Genomic DNA, 19,418 nt, shown 5'->3' on the forward strand with positions numbered 1-19,418 from the left:
TCCAGCTGTGAGTGAAGATTTTATAACCTACAGCAGTGAATTAATCACCTATTAAAATAAGACAAGACCTGAAATTCATTCTTTGAGAGCATCGCAGGGTCAAATGGTCTGGAAATATTAAGTGGGACATTCCAGTACTGAGACCAAGGACTTCGCCATTAATTAAGTAAAATGGACGGTCAATAAACGCCGCACACTAGTCCCAGACTGAGATTCTGCAGCTATAAAACCTGCAGTTTCGCTGGGAGTTTAACTTAACAACTTCCCTCCTTTAAGACGCAGGGCAAGACATCCAAGTCTATAACAAAAAATCCCTGCCACGATCTAACAAAAAGGTCGCCTGTAGTGACAGAAGTCAATCTCCGGAATGTCATCACATTCCTCTAAAGTCCACGTTTTAGCACAGTCAGAAAATAAGTAAAATACAATTATAAGAGATAGAATAAATGTCTCCAAAATGTGTTTATTATAGGCCTTTATAAATAAAACAGAACAACCGTTCTTGTAAAAAGAAAGATTCTTACATTCAGGATAAGGCAGAGATGTGACAAATTCCTTGTACACACGTCAGAGACAGAATATCGTTTAAGGTAGCTTGGTTTCAGTTTCTCAAGTACTCTGTTGTTTGTACGTAATTAAATTCCGGTAAAACATTCAAAGGCAGACACTATTTACATCGCAGGTCGACAAAAGATTTCGCATCGCCAACAGGTGTTTAAATAGTTTCTTCCGGATTATAATTAAACAGCACATTTGATTCGTAAGTTCAATTTCAAGCTTCCTTAAAAATAAAACACAGGAAATAACTACTGGGAGGATGTAAGAAACTGCATAAGTAGCATAACAATTTTTAGTGTTCAAAAAATGTTCCTGGGGGAGAAAAGATGGAGAGACACGTAGCATGCATTGGAAAATTAAGTAAGTTTTCGTGAAAAACCTGAAGAAAGAACCGACTTAAAAAAATCAAAGTGTATATGTGAGGAAAATATTAAAATGGAAATACGTGGAACGGAATACGAAGGCGTGGGCTGGATTCATCTGATTCAGGATACATACCAGTGGCTGAATCCTGTGAGTACGGCAAAGAAACTTGTGGTTCCGTAAAAGGTGGGGAATTCCTTGTCTAACTCAGCGACTACTCTGTACTCTGACCAGCTGAGCGCATTCCAATAAAATTAGCATGCTATCAGCAGTACCAAGTCGATAGACTTTAAACTCGAGATTTGGGTACAAAACTAGTGTCATTTAAAGTAGTCCTTTCAAGTTCCAGTACGTACCACATATACTTACACGTGGATATGTATGTTTAGTTTGTGTGTTTGCTCATCTGTCCTGTGAACATGAGTATCTGAAATAGACTACAAAAGTAACACGTTGTTACAGATTTGTAGCATTACGTAGGATATTGGATTCAGATCATTATCAGCTTTGTACATATGGATTTTGTTATCACCTTCTGCAGACTCTGCATTCTTATTAGTTATATGTAATGGTAACAGTAATAATAGATAATACTTAATAGTACAGTCTGTACCGCAAAGAAAATAGAGAAATTCACCATTACAGAGATAAACTTGTCAATGCTGTTTAAAGAAATGCCTCCTGTTTACAATGAGAATCAAAGGAAACCAATAAATGAAAATAAAGAGATATCGATTGTTACAGCAGTTGGAAGGCCAAGCATAGTTACTACTGGACTTCAAAGGACTAGTACACATCGACTGTTCAAATAACTTTACTTTGCAATACAACAAGAATCCGTTTTACTGTCCGTATGACTGGTCTACCAGTGACTAGTGACAGATACAAATAAATTAAATTGATCGTATTAATATTATCATTATTCCAACTATTCTCCATTTTACAGAGTATTTATTTCTATGTACCTGAGACAAACTTTGCCCCTGAGGTACATAATGCAGCAGCTATTTCTGAAATACATTTTGTTTTTTAATACGTGTTACATGCATTAAACAGATTTCGCGTGAGGCATTATATTTTTTACATCAGCGTCTTTCGAATATATTATTATTATTATTATTATTATTAATGCTTGGATGTTATTGGCATCTTTTGGCTGTTGCCAAGCACTCTACTAAATGAATTGAATTAATAATAATTGTTAGAGGATTATCTGCTTTTATTTTAGAGAGAACATTTTTTACCAGGCGGAGAAGTTAATTCAGACCAAAGTCTCAACAAATTCATCAGATAGAAAGTATCCAACGCTTTGCCTCACTTATCCCTTGAGGTATAAAGACCGAGAGAGGAAGAGTTCCGAGAAGTAGATACGGAACAAAAGAAAAGTCTATAAATAAAACACTCGAAAACCAAATTTTCTTCTCCATAAAGGAAGAGCATGTATTCCCTTCGGTACCCAAAAAGGAACAGCAGAACGACCTTATGTTCCAGAGGTGAACTGCAAACATACATAAACAAAGAGGAAGCAAATTCCACCTTGGATAGACAGGCTGAGCAGCAACGGATGTGCTAGAACATTTTAGCGTTATAAAATAGGAGCTAAATCTCTTGCAAACACATTATAGTACAACCTACCTCTAAAAGTGGACAAAGATTTGAAACGTCCCTTAAGGACGTGTGTAAGCACGGTGAGATTTCAGGTTCTCAGCGGCGAGTATGAAGATGGCTGTCTTCTGGGGTGTTGCGCCGTGTAGTATGGTAGACAATGACCAACATTTGAAAAGAGCTTTCTACCTCCATTATAAGGACCTGATGATAGAAGCAATAAACACATCTGAAACGTAGGCCAAAATTACCAAACTATACTGTGCTACATTCAATCTTCAGGAAAAAAAAGTTTGTTTACATTCACTTTTGGCATTCTTTACACTTTAGCGTCATCGAAGAAATCCTAATAGGCACGTCCCGTTTGTCTGCCTGTCTGTCCGTCGCGTACTGAAGTCAAATATATCGTGGTGCCACCAACCAGTGGCCACATAACCTGATATCACATCCACTGGATTTGGCATAAAAACTTTTTTATGAGTTCTGCAGAGAGGCTGACTCACAGATATCCGACGTATTGTAGCCATTCATTAAGCAGATACCATAAATTCAGTCCATTTTCCTTACCAGAATCTAAATCCCTATAAGGTGGACAGGTCACTAATACAGATTTTTGGTTAAGGAAATTCTATTGAAAAGCACATTGAAGGAATACATAATAAGACCTTGCTTTACAGCGCGTATGTCAGTGGCCGAACAAAGCCTGTGAAGGTTTGTGTTTCAATGCAAGTCCCTACATATTTTCCAGTTCTTTATTTCTTTTATCCTTTCGAACAAAAATAGCCTTTTGTCTGCAAGAAAGAAAGAAAGAAATTGAAGAATGAAAAAGAAAAAAAGGAAGAATAAAAAATAGGAACGTCTCGATAAAAAACTTGAACACGAAGGAATCGAGCCTCCCTCCAAGCAACACGCGTCTCTCCTTTGTGTATCTGGCTGCACAGTGGTACTAGTGATGACTTCGAAGACATAAAAAGGAAATAAGTCTTCCTTAGGTCGCCGTCATCATCAATAGGAGCAACGGCCCGTATTTTGCTCGATACTCTCGAAGCAGGGGGAATAACAGCAAGTGAGGCTGCAGGAACCCCCCACCCCCACCCCCACCCCGTCACATCATCTTTTCCTTCGGGATTGCCGTCGAATTAACACACAGACTGAGAAATCCAATCACCAACACTTCGCAGAAAAGTTAATCCAAAATTTCCTATTATGAATTATAGAGCTCTATCTTTAAAAAAAGTTCCTTCTTGCATTTTAATGATTTTACCCCTTCAGATGTTGTATTATCCAAAAAAAATCTGATCTCGTAAAGTCGTTTTATAATCCCCTGATAACAAAACCGACTTGGTACTTCTTTATCGTTCTGCAATCATATTGGTATTCTAAGATTCAGTTATATGACAGAATTTTGTAGAAAATATCATATTTCAAATATGGAGGCAGAGCGTGGATTAAATACGAGTGTTAGTTTGAAAAATGTGCCGAAGTTTCAAGTCATACATGGAACTGATGTCGGAAACCAAGGCCATGATGGACAGAAAATTAAAAGTTCTTTTCAAGAAAGGCCACTCCTGCCCTTTCACGTGACTCTGATGAGTGTGTCACATCACAAAAGGAAAGGGTAACATACGGGAGTCAAAGACGAAGTTCGTACGTACAAAAATACGGCCTTAACACTGCGCTGGGTTAGAAACTGAGAAATAAACGAATTTAAAATACATTAATCGAAAGAAAAAAAAAATCGGCATTTTAAAAAAAAACATCAATACAGTTTTGCTTATCTCGTCGGCCTTGATATTCCAAACATATATTTACCAACTCAAACGGTAGACGCAACAAACTTGGGATTGATTACCCATTAATTTCATTTCCGTTTCATGTGGGCCCCTTTTTACCACGGCGTAGCTCGTCCTTGGGTTACGGATGCAGGCGTCCCCCAGATATGGAAGGTAGCCGCAAATATATTAAATAAACCGGGACAACGGGTGATCCCAAGAGGTTTTTCAGGGGGCTTGAAACCCTAACCTGCACGGTAGGAAACGTTACACAGGGCCTCGAACGTGGCCGGATTTTGTGAACAAAGCGACGGAACTTCAGGCACCATAATAGGAAAGAATATCTTGACTAGACGAGCGAATGTTACCTTATCAAAGAGGAATCTGCTCCACGGACTTATTCAGAGAAAACACAATGAACCGAAGAATTCTCGTGAAGGTGGTCTAGTTCAGCACAGACGAAATACATATAGTCAAAATACCGATTTAAGCGGAAAACACAACAATTTAATTTAACTCATTTCTTAGTGTGCGTGACAAAATCTGAAAAGTCAATTACAGGAAAGCACTAAAATAAAGAAAAAACAATTAAATACAATGAAAAGACAACACGGGGATAGGAGAAAACAGAACAAATGTTTTATTATAAAGGATGAATAATATCTGCAAACAAAACGCAATCTTTATTACAGATGTCACTGCTGGTAGTGACTGCATTGACAGCAGGAACACATTTGGGCTGAGAGAATCACCCTGAATAACAGCAATTCAACCCAATTCAATTCCCGATTTTAATAAAAATAGTAATAAATGTTCAGTAATTAGACATGAATATAAATAACATGCCTCTTCTCAACCAAGTAACAACCAGCTTGCAGCAATGAAATCCCAACAATATATTCTGACATTGGCATAAAATAATACAGGCATCACAAAATCACGAACGATCACCAAAGTCTGCAAATCCAATTGACGAATCAATTTTTTTCCACGAGACAAGCGTCTGTCTGTAGCATCAACTACCAGTCTATGAGAGATATAGTGTCGAATGACAGGATGATTAACCCCGAAGATGGAGACAGAATGCTTCTCCGAATTGTTGATACCTACGTACCGATGCCGTAACTCAGAACCGTTGTGAGAACCTCAAACCTTGCACAGTCCGTATAAAGATTAAGTCGCCTTATAGAAGACAGACAACATCCATATCGAAAAGAAGCTAAAGTACTGACTGCATTAGCATTCAATCCAGTGACTCTTTAATATGTGTCTCAGGCTGAAATCCAGTGGTCGAGAAAGATCACAGAACCACTATATTAAACCGAACTAAACGAAGCTTATCAGTCTGACTTCATTATGCAGTCCAGATATTTGCTCTCACACGTCACATCCTTTCCTCAGCAAAAATTGCTTGCGGCAAGTTGTTGCCGGTCTGCTTATTGGCTTACTCCCTCCCTCTTGGTCTCCGGTCACTTTGTAATGTATTCCACATAACAAAACGGCTACTTCATTTTCATATGCAGCCACGCACTATATACTAACACAGGACAGTGGTCGCCTGCATGAAAGCGATGATGTCTGCCTGGCTATTAAACAACGTGGTGAGGTCCGTAGTTCAGTTTCTCGCCACATAATCCCATTAGCCTTAGTTGAGACATAACTGATTCGCTGTCGATATGTAGTAGGCGTCACAGGCAATAAGTGAGGATGGTCACTGATTCTTCAAGCATCATGCAGAGTATTTGGTAACCACAACAGTCAAGCAGCTTTAAATAATATACGAGACTCACCTTCGGCGCTCCTATCTCCCGGGTTGAAATTCCCATCTTCTCGTGGTGTCGCAGCTGAACTGGGTAAATGATCTGATAGAAATGAGTGCCGATGCCTCGCACCATGTCCTGGTTCTGCCTGTATTCACGTAGCAATCTCTCAACCTCACCTGCAACAGCGAACACAACTGTCCAGTGAGAACGACCAATGTGTACATCGTCCGATCTACGTCAGGTCTAAGCGTTAACGGATGGAGTTCCTGTAGAAAACATTTATAAACAAATTCAATTTCATGCCTCATCAGTTTAGGGGATAATGGTGGTAAAATTCTGTTGTTGTTTAATCGGCCAAGCACAGTTTATTACAATCCAATGCCGTCAACAATCAGCCCCCTGTTTATTTGCTGTTTTCCACACATGTCTAGAATGCCCCCCCAATACAGAAACTTTAAATTTCAAATTTACATAAAATTAGAATATAATTTTCAAAATTTATTACTTAAAATAATAACTGCATATGATAACATTTCATCCAAAAACTTTGTAATTTTAACAGTGTGTTATTTCCCGTGATAAACCACACACAACAGTGAATTGTTACAGTAACTCCTCTTACCCTATGGACGTCTTCCAGTAATAGTATCTTTGGTCAATTATTTCGTTATTCGTTCATGTGCGATCAATCTATACGCCTGTTCCGACCTCACACCTTTTCATACTATGATTCTTCACGTTCGGCTTCCTTTCAGATTACATTTCATTTCTGGCGTCCCTTCATCGCTCAATCTCCAGATGCTTAATTACTTTATTATTTGCTACATGGTCGCGTAATGAATGTATACTTTACTGCAAATCCATTCAAAATTATCTGTTCAGTCAAATGTGCTTTCTTTGACTGCCTCCCTTATGATCCAAATGTCATGAACGTGCGTTACCAATAGCTGAGCCATAAATCTATACAATAAGCATATTTTGGTTGCCTGGACATCATTTCCTGTTGAGGGATTTTGGGAATTATGGAGTAATCTTTTTCGTGTAGAGCAAAAAGCTGGCATGAACTAATACAAATTTACAGAAAAGTATTTCAAAAGTTATGCATCTAATATAAAACACATTTCCCGCTTACGAGGTAAAAAAGTTCATTGATGGTATTGCTTTATTATATTTTCGTTTGCACGTGCAATTTTTTATCTGGTAGAGGGCACCACTAGAAGTTTATTTCAACCCTTATTCAAACACTGGCCAAAGTGCACATTATCAGTTTACGGTTTTCCACTACAGATTTACGACTGTTTTTACTGACTAAGATTTGACGTCATCACAGCCGCTAGTATGAATATGGGCTAGGCTATCTTCTGGGTTGCACACGCCGAGTAATCTGGTACAACTTTACCAACGTTTCAGAGGTACTTACTGTATCTATCATCAGGGCGGTCGTGTTTCATACTTTAGATTTCTTGTCATTCTTGAGAGAGTAATTTACTAGTTGTTTCATGACAGTTGAATTCTATCTTTTCATTTGTATTTTTAACGCGTACCGAACACAACTTATTTCAAGTCCACACGGCGTCACAACCCAGAACAACAACATCAATTAGACAGTAAAGTTCAAAACGGAGACCGCAGGTTTTACTCAAAGCAGTGAATATGATCCTTACATTACGTTTGTTTCTGACAAGTTTTATGTTGAGCTCATGCGCTGACAGTTCCTGCAAAGCAGAAGACTAGATGTTTGCTAACGGAAATCCGAGCAGCCAGTGACTAATGCCTGTTCGCCTCTGGCGTGGCTGGCAATATTTCCGGTAGGCAACCAGTCAGCTTCTGGTAAACAGAATCGCAAAAGGAAAGCGTGACGCAGATATTATGATTGATTACCCCTTTGTTCCCCATCCGTTCCATTCCATTTTCTCTTCGATATTTTTCGAATCAAACAGAATAGAAATGTTCCTACCATTTCTCCCTTACCTCTTCTTCTTCTTCTTCTTCTTCTTCTTCTTTTTTTGTTTAAACACTATTCAATGTCAATCAGTTTCTTTCACCACGTTTCGCTCGAAACGGAAACAGAAACTGTAACAAATATCCTGTTAAGTGCTCACACTTCACTCATTCCCTTGCCCAACCCACGCTCAAGGAAAAGTAGAGAAAGTAAAGAAATATAAAAAGAGAAGAGAAAGATATGCCATGATTACAGTGTCATTGTTTATTCGTCAATGTCCTGCATTTGGCATGATAGTTTCTCTGGTAAAAAGTACTACCAACACATGATTCCATAAGACAATTAAACAGAATTTTTGACAACGCTATGACTTCGAAATTTACATTTTATTTATAATTCGGGTATTGAAAAATACAACTGACAAAGCTACAGAATTTAACAAAAATAAACTCACTGGAAATAAGGGACAAAGTCTTCGGTTATAATTTATCGGCAACAAGATGAATTTCGGTACGTCCTACATTATTTTCATGTGGAACAAATCCTTGCTCCTCTCGGAAGGTAACTGTTACAGTACCGATGTGAAAACACAGCAAAGTTTGCTCAAGTTTAATTACAAACTAACTACATGATACTTAAGCTCTGGCGTGAGGAACACTCATGGCACTTCCACGTAAGTGCCACAACTACAACCTTAATCTGAAGTGGTGGTATACTGGTGCAACATTAAATATGCCATTAGTCAATTCTGTAATCAGAATATCCTCTCGACACACTCATTTATTGCCTCAATAAAAACTTTTCCTCAACTGTTATTTAGGCACGCGAGGTGTAAACTTGTACAAGAATCTAATAATCATGAGGGTTTAAGGCATGTCTATAGGAATGCCACTTTCATATTTCGCTTAACGACCTGGTGCCATTTTCGGAAATGCGCCGCACTGGTATATTCTATGAGACAAGCAAAGTAAAATAGGAAAGTAGCTCGTCACAACCATGACTTGTCCGATTATGGCCAGAAAAACGTCGAGTCTCTGAAACGACCTTCATCGCCAAATATTTGTTTACAATTAAGACGAAAATTAAAAACCAACAAATATGTCCCGAAAGAGTAAAACAGTGAAATAAGCAACATAACATTCTACGAATCGGCATCTTACTGAATGAATATTCTTTGATCTAGCGTCTGAGAGAGTGTGTGTTTATAAAATATGAGATTTCTAATATAATGAAAATGCTGATAGTGCTGTTCTGAATTGTGTCGTCGTGCAGTTTCGTAGGTTTCACTTCTACCACGAAGATAGAGACGATACATTCCTTTAACTAACCACAAGGCCACACGGCGTCACAATCCAGATCGCAGTCCACAGACAACATGCTAATATTCAATTTTCGAAACAATTTTTATTTCACTTCATGTACATGTTGACATTGTGAACACTTCTAAGGTTCTTGTATTGTCACACTGAGAGAGAAAAAACTGCTTTTCTGCGTGTTACTCTGAATTTACTTATACATTTACTTACAAACAATTAACGCCGTAGGTCAAATTTCATCATGAGAAACTGATGTTTGCCTACCTGGTCAAGAAATATAATGTCTTTCATGGAATTAGAATGTTTATCTAGTTTCCACATAATCCCAGTATTTATTATTATTATTATATTAATGCAATTCACACCCTATCAGCTAGTTACTTTAAAACCATTTTAATATTATCCTCCCACGTACATCTAGGTCTTTAAAATAGTGTCTTCCTTTTAGGCCATCCAATTACAATCTTTTTACGATTTGTTCATTGCCCTCATGTGTTTCTAAAAGCGTTTGAAACCAAAATTCACGTTAATAAATTCCTGCCAAAGATATGTAAGTGTAAAATGTAAGGTATTAAGTAACTAGGAATTCAGTGGGTTACATATTTAAGTCAACTAATACTTTTAGGATAATACAATTAAGGAGACTACAGTGAACTGGGCATGCTGCTGACTTTAGAGATACAATAAATGCATACAGCATTTTGGTATAGGAGAGTCTTGTAAAGCAGGCACTTGAAAGTTCTTCATCACTACTACGTCACTACTCATACAATGCTTGAGAGGTGTAAATTCGAAGAAGTTTGGGCTGTTTTCATCATAGCCATACCTTCGTGTAATTACTGACTGCTGTGAGCTCCAACAAACACGATGGAGTTACAAGATTCCCCAAATGCTTCCCAGTCCGTCGGCTCTCACCCGAATGCCGTGCCAATATGAGTGTAAATATCGGTGAGATATTTCGTTTATCGGAGAAAATTAATTCTGTACTCTTGCCTGTATACAATTTTCCTACTCAGAGGATGGATGAGCACCACAATGGCTTATGGGGATTATGTATTGATTTTCTTCTGGATGAAGGCGTTCTCTATCATGGAAAAGTGGTAAATCAGCATCATCGAAGTAAGTTCTTTGAACCCAGACTGAGGGTCGTGTTTTTATGTTAATCTTTTGGTGCCTGCAGAGTACCAGAATTAGAAAAGAGAACTAAAGTTTATGGTAAAAATACGCTTATTTTTAAGTAATGTACAAAAATATATAATTAACTTAAAACAAAGATGATGAATTTTAACAAAAATTCAATATTCAGTCGTTTTATTCACAAAAAAATAATAGCCTTAAAAAATAAAAAGCGTCCTTAATCAGTGACAGTTCACCGGTTTTATTTCTCTGTCCTGAAGTGCCATCTCCCAACCCCAGCTCGAAGCTTCCACACACCCCAATTTCGCTGATGGGGTTGACTTCCAAATCTGCGGAAAAATCCTCTTCCGGCACATTTTCTCTGTCTTCGTCCCTCCCACATTCTCTTGTTGCCCCACTCCAAATATAATCTTTCCATTTTTTGTTGTTCCACGTTGCATCAGACTACTACACTTCCTTCTACACGTTTCATTCCGATGCCCCATCTGCCCCAATCTGCATCCTTCACATCTCACCTTCTACTGAAACATATCTTCATCCTTTATCCTTAATTACCATAATTTAGATGCACTCATTTTAATGCAACTCTTCAGAAGCTTTAATTACTCCTTGCTGCAATACAGTGATAGAAACATTACATTAGCAAGACACTGAATTTTATTATAGGCCGTAGATTCATGTTTCGGCACCTTCTGCTGATCTGCATTACCTTGTTCAAGCCTGCGGCTAGCTCAGCCAGCAGGACCAACATTTTTTAACGTGAGGACAAAAGCTGAATCCAGCTTCCGAAATGTTTTCGTTTTATAATTTTATAACTTAGACGATGGACTAAACCCTAGGATATAATTTTATATATTATGACGCAGCATACTCAGAAACCTTCAAAAGTAAAGTATAACTAACGGTTTAGCTTGCAGGCCTACTGCGTTACAAAAAAATAAAGGAACTACGTCACAAATTTTGCTCGAATTTTTGTACCGCTCAGTTAAGAGTATAGAGGTTTAATCTGTGAGAGCCTTGGTAGGGAGGGAATAGGTTCACTAAATGTCCTCTGTTACGGGGAGATTAGTTCGTACCCACAGCCTTGGTATTCGGATGATCTTAGATCAAGTGAACCTTGGACTACTAACTTGTCTTGGGACAAACAACGGTGTGGGACGCATGAAAAGAACAGGACAAAGACAGTTATTTATCTGGGCACAATTCTATATTAAAATCGGATGAGTAAATATTTTGCACATTTTTTAATCTAAAATTAATCATATAGTATTCATACGTCTTCATTGTTTAGTATAAGGGCGACACTTATTATACACGGATGTTGAGTTCTTGCAAATCACTGCATGTATTCAAAAAGGGAAACGAAAAAAAAATGTCATTTTGATGTTAAAGTGACGTCAGAATTCTTTGATACAAAGCTTGTCATCTGCAGCACATTTTCTGATACGCCTAGAGAAGGTTCGACGCAGGTAATATACATAAACACACACATGAAACAAAAAATTAATGCTGTAACGAGAGGTTAATTTTAAGATAGGGCTTACAGAGATAGAATGGGAGGGTGTGGATTGGATTTATTTGACTCAATAAAAGGAGCGAATTTGACCACATTTCGCAAGCTGTCACTGTTGCTCTGTAGTGTGTGAAGTGCGGCTGACAGCCATGTTGATAAGCCGCAGTGGTTCGTGTGAATTCGGTGTCAGGGTCACACGACCAGACACTTCGGTCACACGTTACATTTCACCTTCTCATTTGATATAATTATGAAGACGTGTTACATTTTTGCAGGTAACTGGTTGTAGAAGTTATAAATACAAGAGACTGTCGTTATATGCTATTATGCTAACCTCGTTTTCGCATATCCGCATTTTTTTTTTAAAGTAGCATTAGTGTCCCATTCGCGACCAATATTTGAAGCTTATTACCTGCGTCGAATTTCTCTAGGCTCATCAGAAAATGTTCTGCAGATGACAAGCCTTGTATCAAAGAATTCTGGCGCCACTTTAACACCAAAATGGCAATTTTTTTCGTTTCCCGTTTTGAATACATGCAGTGATTTGCAAGAACTCAACATCCGTGTATAATGAGTGTCGCCTGTACACTAAACAATGAAGACGTATTAATACACTCTCGCACGCACACACGTAACGTCTAATTCTGTTCCTCATACCTCAACTCACATTTCATAAACGTACTAATATTTACAGATGAAGAAGTGTTATTAAATAACTGATGAGGCGTATTTTAACAACGTTGGCAGAGCAGACAACTTACAGCCGTTCTGTTCAGTACCAAGTTCATGATCTTGAGAAACGTTCCTCATAAACTGCGTGTCCGTTATTGATTACAATTTCGAAGAGCGGTCTTCATGATGGGCCGGAATATCAAAAGTGTTGAGATAACTTTTATATGAACGATATAAGCAGAAGACAGGAACGGCAAGGACTTATATATTCATTAGCGCTTATACTCCTAAGGCTGTTTCTCCTACAGAGGTCTTATCTGTATTCCCGAAGTTTCAGATAACTCAATGTACTACTCTCAATAAAGACAACATATTATAAAATAAAAGTGTATACAATATCATTGCTTATCTTAGAACGCTGTTGCGTTAGTTCAAGATGATCATATTGACTAAACTAAGCTGCAGATGTAAGGGTTGCCAAATAAGTGGTCATTCTGTGCATTTAAGAGGCTGGAAAAACTTTTAGCCCCAATCATATTCGTTCTATTGGATCAAGACGCTAATAAACATGCGCTTTAACAACACTGAACATTAATTTCAACTAAACATCTGTCTTACTGAACGATCTTTATACATTGGTTATTAAATTATCCACGTGAAATGTAAGATTACTCGACTTATAAAACGATTATCACAGTAACTTCATAAGACATTTAACAGCTGGTTTAGTTAACGACGCTATTTCAAGCTAACAACAAACTAACTACATGTGACAGTCTTTGAGGAGAAGCTAATAACTAAATTCCCGCCTTTAACGCAACCAGAATTTTCACCACTCTGTCGACAAGAGCCCGCCACTGATCCATATGCTGACCCAGATGAACTCAGTTCACACCCCAAACACCGCATGTTTTTATATTACCCTCCCCATCTACGCCCAGGTATTCCGAGAAATGTCTTCCCTTCAGGCTTTCTAACCTAACTTTTGTACGCAATTCTCATCTCACTATGCACCCATATGACCCGCACATCTGGTCCTTATTGAGACTGTTTCACATTCCAAGATAAGGGGGGGGGGGGAAACAAACGAAAAACAACAAATATAAGTCCTTGATACGATAAAGGTCCATTCTGCAACTTAGAAAGTAGAACCATTCTGTCACGTTCAATGATTGGTAGAATTTTAATTAACTCAAGAGTGAAAATTTCCACTTTTCCAGAGATTACGTTTTACATCTACACTCTTGTGACAAATCTTTCCTTCTCAGCATCCATCCTATCAACCAGTCCTATCGCTATTTCTCAGCTCAGTGACCAAACCTCCAAGTCGTCTTCTCTCCCCACATTTGGTGTGGGAAACTGGGAGGAAGAGAGGAAAGACGCTGGCAAGAGACTCAATTTGAAGGCCTCAGGCAAGGAAATACGTCGTCCTTACAAGAAATGTCGATATACTAACAGATACAGGGCAAAACTGGTCTAAGTCATCCTCAATCTCACCTAGTTCTCAAACGTCGACTACATTGACGATCAACTTCCGAGAATCACTGACATAGCTTCGCATGATAATATTAAAAACAATACTGTTATTTACACAATCCGATATTCAAATACTAATTTGGTGTTTGATAAATCCTCGACGATTATAAACACAAAATATAAACACGATCTTATTATGAATAGAAACTGTTAAATGGCACTCAGTTATCGGAGTAACACAGGTCCTTTAAGCCAAAACGTCACCACAGACATCAGAAATGCTGCGACATAACAGTGTTACAGCTTCAGCACATCTGGTGAACCGATTAAATTCGTTCAGATAACCAAGTATATATGATAATTAAAATATTCACATGTGACACAAACTGATGGCAGCTTAACAAACCGAATCACTGACCGCACGTTTACTTCATTAAGGTACGTAGCTGACAGCTAGGTAGCGCATAATCATTGACCCCAAGTTCATTCTCATTGAGAACGGAAAAAATAGTTTACTTAAATAAGGTTTCAACGTTCACATGCTACTGTCACCTCCCGGTTCTCGGCTGGAACTGCATGACTCACGGCCTAGCGCTACATATTTCTCATCGATACGATTCAAAGATCGTCCTATAAAATATAATATTAACTTACGTATAATACAGCATTTCAAATTTATCAACGAAGCACTGTATGAATAAAATAAATGTATTTCCAGCTTAATACCCATGATAATTTGCGTGCCCTACTTAATGTATAGACAAGAAATGGTACACCTCATAAAATGATGCAAATAAAAATATAAACACGCATACTCTCCCATAAAGCTTCTAAGTCGTAACAGAACTACGTTACTGAGTATGAACTTTTCTGTGATGGAGGAAAGGAGACTTATTCCGATATGAACACGATTCTGATTCTTAACTTCTTATGCTCAATTTAGAACTTTACAAATTTGGTTCGCAGAAGGCTCTTTTTAATCACTAATACCAAATCCTCACAATTAATGTTTGTTTAATTGAAATTACGAAAAGTATATACATTTCTGCATGTGTCTAGAAAGAATACATTGTAATAAATAAGCAAGTAATTATCATACCGTAGTGACCAAATATATCTTCGACATTTCAAACAAAAATTCCTTACCCACCAAAACAGAAGTGATCACGAGGGTACAGAGAACTACGTACGAAATAAAATTGTTTAAGAAAACTGCAAGAATAATAGCTCTACCACTTTTAGGGCTGTAGCACAAAGAAGAAGATAACAGTATAAGAAACTGACGTAAGAAAATGGGTGGTGAAGGAGTCGATTCAATCAAACTGGCTCAGGATAGTATCTGGTAGTGGATTTTTATGAACATTACAATAAACCCTCGAGTTATGTAAACGCACATAGTATTAAATATTACCTTATAAGATCCCAAATCCCTTCACATCAAATGATCACCAACCAAGCTGCCAACACTTACTTATTTGTAGAGAGATAAATTATCTGAGCCTTCGACTGAGGAAAACCTAGAGAAAAATCTGATGAAACCGGTAGTTCAGTCTATATTCGAACCTGGTTCGTCTAACGTACAAATCCAGCGCTTTGATGCCACATGAGATTCTACTGACAAATACGCTTACTGAGTGCACTTATACCTGTCATGCCTTTACTGAAGTAACATTATACGAACCAATCCGATACTCACCGATTCCTTCCACCAGACGACGAGATTTAGCTCCAAATGAAATAGGCATTCGGTCTACCTGATCCCAGCGTTACCCTCTCATTTCTACCCCTCTTTGCCATTTCGACCGACCTACCTATCTCCTTCAAATCCTTTAAGCCCCCCTTTCCCCCCCTCCTACCAATAACTGTAAACATCTCTGTTTTTTTCATTTAGCTACTAACAACACACATGGTACAAAGTTACCAGTTTCAGAATAAACCTTAAACTTTATGGATCAATTAGGATCAAGTAATCTACATCGATAGGACACGACATATTCTGTGAGCTTCAGTTATTAAAATCGTCATGTAAGAGTCTTTCCACAGTTACGTATCGTCCGGAACATAACATTCGGTATCCGAACCAATCAGTCCAATCAGACACAGACTGAACGCAATGAATCTACAGCCAGTCTAATCAGCTGCCAAACCATATAATTCACTCAGTCCACGTAGTCCTGTCAATGAATCAGCCGGTCGGAACAGATCAGTCCACCGAAGACCGAGTTCAGATGTTATAGTAGCCTTCACTGAGACTGAATGCTTCAAGGCCACACCAAAGTTGTACAACGAACAGCAGGACATGGGTGAGCGAAGACGGCTCAGAACGCACACCGTAGCAACGCTGTACCGCTGACTTAGAGTCCTCGTTACGGTGGGGTGAAGTTCATCCGTGACCTTGAAGCATGCCATTTGCTGAAGGTTACTATTGCGTGGTTCATATAGGATCTGAGGTTCTTACAGCGGTGAGTACGAAGATGGCGGTCTTCTCCAATGATCTGTGCTTCGCTTCGTAGACTGGCTGTCCAGAGTCTTTATCACGGGCAACGACTGTTACATTAACTCACTTTAAAATTAATCGTTCTGAATCATTCTTACATTCTACGCGAAAAATTATCCACGGCGCACTAGAACAGTAAAGCGTGACGTACATCGGCTATCATATCAGAAGCTGATTATCTCCTCGTGTCTAAAAACCTTAAAAATTACAATACACAAAACTAATCTACCCACTGTTTTGTGTAGATGAAATTTAGTCCAAGAGTAGAACATACATTGAATGTGTCTGAGGAGAATAGGAATATAAGGCAGAGGAATTAAGGGTAAGCTAGAAAAAATTACATAGCAGCTTCATAATTTGAACTCTCTTTCGCAAGTATTATTATTAGGGGCATTGAATTAAAAAAAATGAGATGTAAGGGGCATGTGGCATTCATTAGGTTAAAATTTCCATACAATTATGAAAACATTAAGGGAATATACACAGGTCTAAATCTGAGGATAATATTAAAATGAATATAAGAAACGAGAGGAGTAATCTGGAAAAGTCTAGTGGCTCAAGATACGAGTCTAGTGAGAAAACAGATTGAAATACTAATCTCTTGGTAAAATTAACTTTGTTTATGACTGAGATCTCCTCTCGCTACGGTCATCCAGCGCTTACGTTTCGGTTATGATCAAGAGTTTCAGTGAGTGTAGTGTTACCAAGCAGTGCTATTTTAAACAGCAAACTATTACGAAAAGTGTTTTTACGAAGCGGCGGGAAAGTTTGTAAACAAGATATTAATTAAAATGGAGAGTCCCATTTCTTGTAATTGTGTGCATTACAATACGACTTAATTAGAATTAACGAAGCAGAAAACACGTTTCTGACACGTATTACGTAGTTATTTATTGCTGGAATTTTCATTCTACTCTCTCGTTGTTCTGTCCCGTGAAGGTATCGCAGAAAATAAAAACACTTAACAATTAACTGACGGTAATAAGTTATTTCCGGATGACCTAGTTCTTTTTATTAATTTTATTTTAGATTTAAGCCATGACGCCATGACCCAGCAGTCCCTGACCACCTAATTTAATGCGAACGAAGTAAAACTGCTTGTTAGGGGTAACATAACTCCATGTTTATTCTCTGTTTCCGTATTCAAAGCGCGATTAAGGTTCTGACCAAAACATGAAATGCAGGATTAATTATCCTCGACTCGTTACAATAAACTCTCCATATTGCAGAATTTATGGCTTTTCGCAGTAATATATTTTTATTAACACACGTGTTGTGTAAAGCTCAAGTTTATGGTTTCTTGGTTTGTGCCGAATGGGGTTATTAGTTCGGTTCACATAATTTACGAGGTCTTTAGAACTTTATTTAAGTCGATTAAGTTATTTCAGATTTATCCTGTACAGTCATGGACGCCTAGATTACCCACAGATATAGGCTATAAAAAGAATTAATCGTATGTGTTAATTGGCATATGCTACGCTAACATTTACAGAAATTAAAAGCATTTACGACCGTCACTGTGAATTTGATCAATCACGTCCTAAATGTTTAGTAGCAATAACAAAAGTAGAAATAATATCACTAACGTCATTTCGACCCCAACAAGAAAACTACCTAAGTTAACATCTTCAATGTTGTAACAGTAACATTTTGCAGGCTTTCAAAAGTGTGAAGCTAATTTTAACTTATCCTTCATTTGTAGATCAATCGGTCATTATGTTCTAATCAATAACGGACATTCCACTGCAAGTAGGCTTGTACTGAGTGACCTGTATGCGGTGAAATTAAACCGGATGATAGGAAATTTGATGGGAGTTTGTCACTTACCGAACTAACATTCGAAGTACGATAGCTAAAATTCGATGTTGTAACATTAACATAGATTAGATCAAAAACCATTTATTACCCATAATTATATTTACCTTACTAGCCCATTCATTCTAGATTTACCCATATAATGACCTCGTACTATTTGCTTGCATGTAAATACTATTCATATGCGATTCCACTGATCAAAGTGTTTATGACATAGTTACTTGTTATAATTCAAAATTAATCTACTCAACCGTGAGGGCTAAAATGTTCTGTAAGTACGATGTTATCAATTTTAAAACGTGGAAAGCACAGCTGGATATCACATTACGTCTGCAAATGAAAGCAGACTGGACGCCTAGACTTGGTTGCCATCTCTTGGCCACCTATCATTCTAACCTAAAGAACAGTTTAGAAACCCAGAACATGTAGAAAGTTCCTAAAAAGAATGTGTAACATTACGAATTAAGACACCAGAAACTGCATTCCATACGCACTATATTAATTTCTATGAAAATCGCCAAGAATGATAACATCCAACAACAAGTTCGAACAAATTTACTGGAGTGAAGGAAGAGTGTACCATGATTAGGAACGTCTCATACGCTGTTAATACAACGCCCATTTTCCTAAATGAAGGCAACGTGGTAAATATCACTCAACGCGAAGAAAACACACAAAAACTACAAAGAACCAACCAACAAAGCAACTCCATAGCACAAGACCTTAGTTCAGAAGCAGATAGTACTTGTTGGTCATTAAATTTCCTCCTTACCGTGTTCGCAAAATTTCGCCTTTCGAACCTGTCCTGGACCAGATGATTTCAGAGCACATCTTCATACCTGTAAAACCCATTTTATTACCCCCTTTCTAAGATTTCCCAAGAGGGACCTTCTTCTGAGGTGTTACAGATCAAAACATTGTCATTTCATGAACACTCCTGCTTCGAGATCGTACTTGGGAGGGGTTGGTTCCAAATTTTTGTCCGGAGC

General features: G+C 38.0%; 1 protein-coding gene across 4 annotated transcripts in view; it reads right to left on the reverse strand.

The window, feature by feature from the left end:
* Positions 1-19,418, reverse strand: part of mmd (disintegrin and metalloproteinase domain-containing protein mind-meld) — a 587,218-nt gene that overhangs the window by 186,159 nt on the left and 381,641 nt on the right. For all 4 annotated transcript variants that reach the window (XM_087345919.1, XM_087345918.1, XM_087345916.1 and 1 more), the window contains exon 3: positions 6,089-6,237. In XM_087345919.1, the coding sequence (XP_087202045.1) occupies positions 6,089-6,237 (149 nt within the window). The remainder of the gene's footprint in view (positions 1-6,088; positions 6,238-19,418) is intronic.

Source organism: Zootermopsis nevadensis, unplaced genomic scaffold (genome assembly GCF_977971745.1).
Source record: "Zootermopsis nevadensis isolate Lab colony 2312 unplaced genomic scaffold, Znev_1.0 Znev_ptg000009l, whole genome shotgun sequence".
Taxonomy (NCBI): domain Eukaryota; kingdom Metazoa; phylum Arthropoda; class Insecta; order Blattodea; family Termopsidae; genus Zootermopsis; species Zootermopsis nevadensis.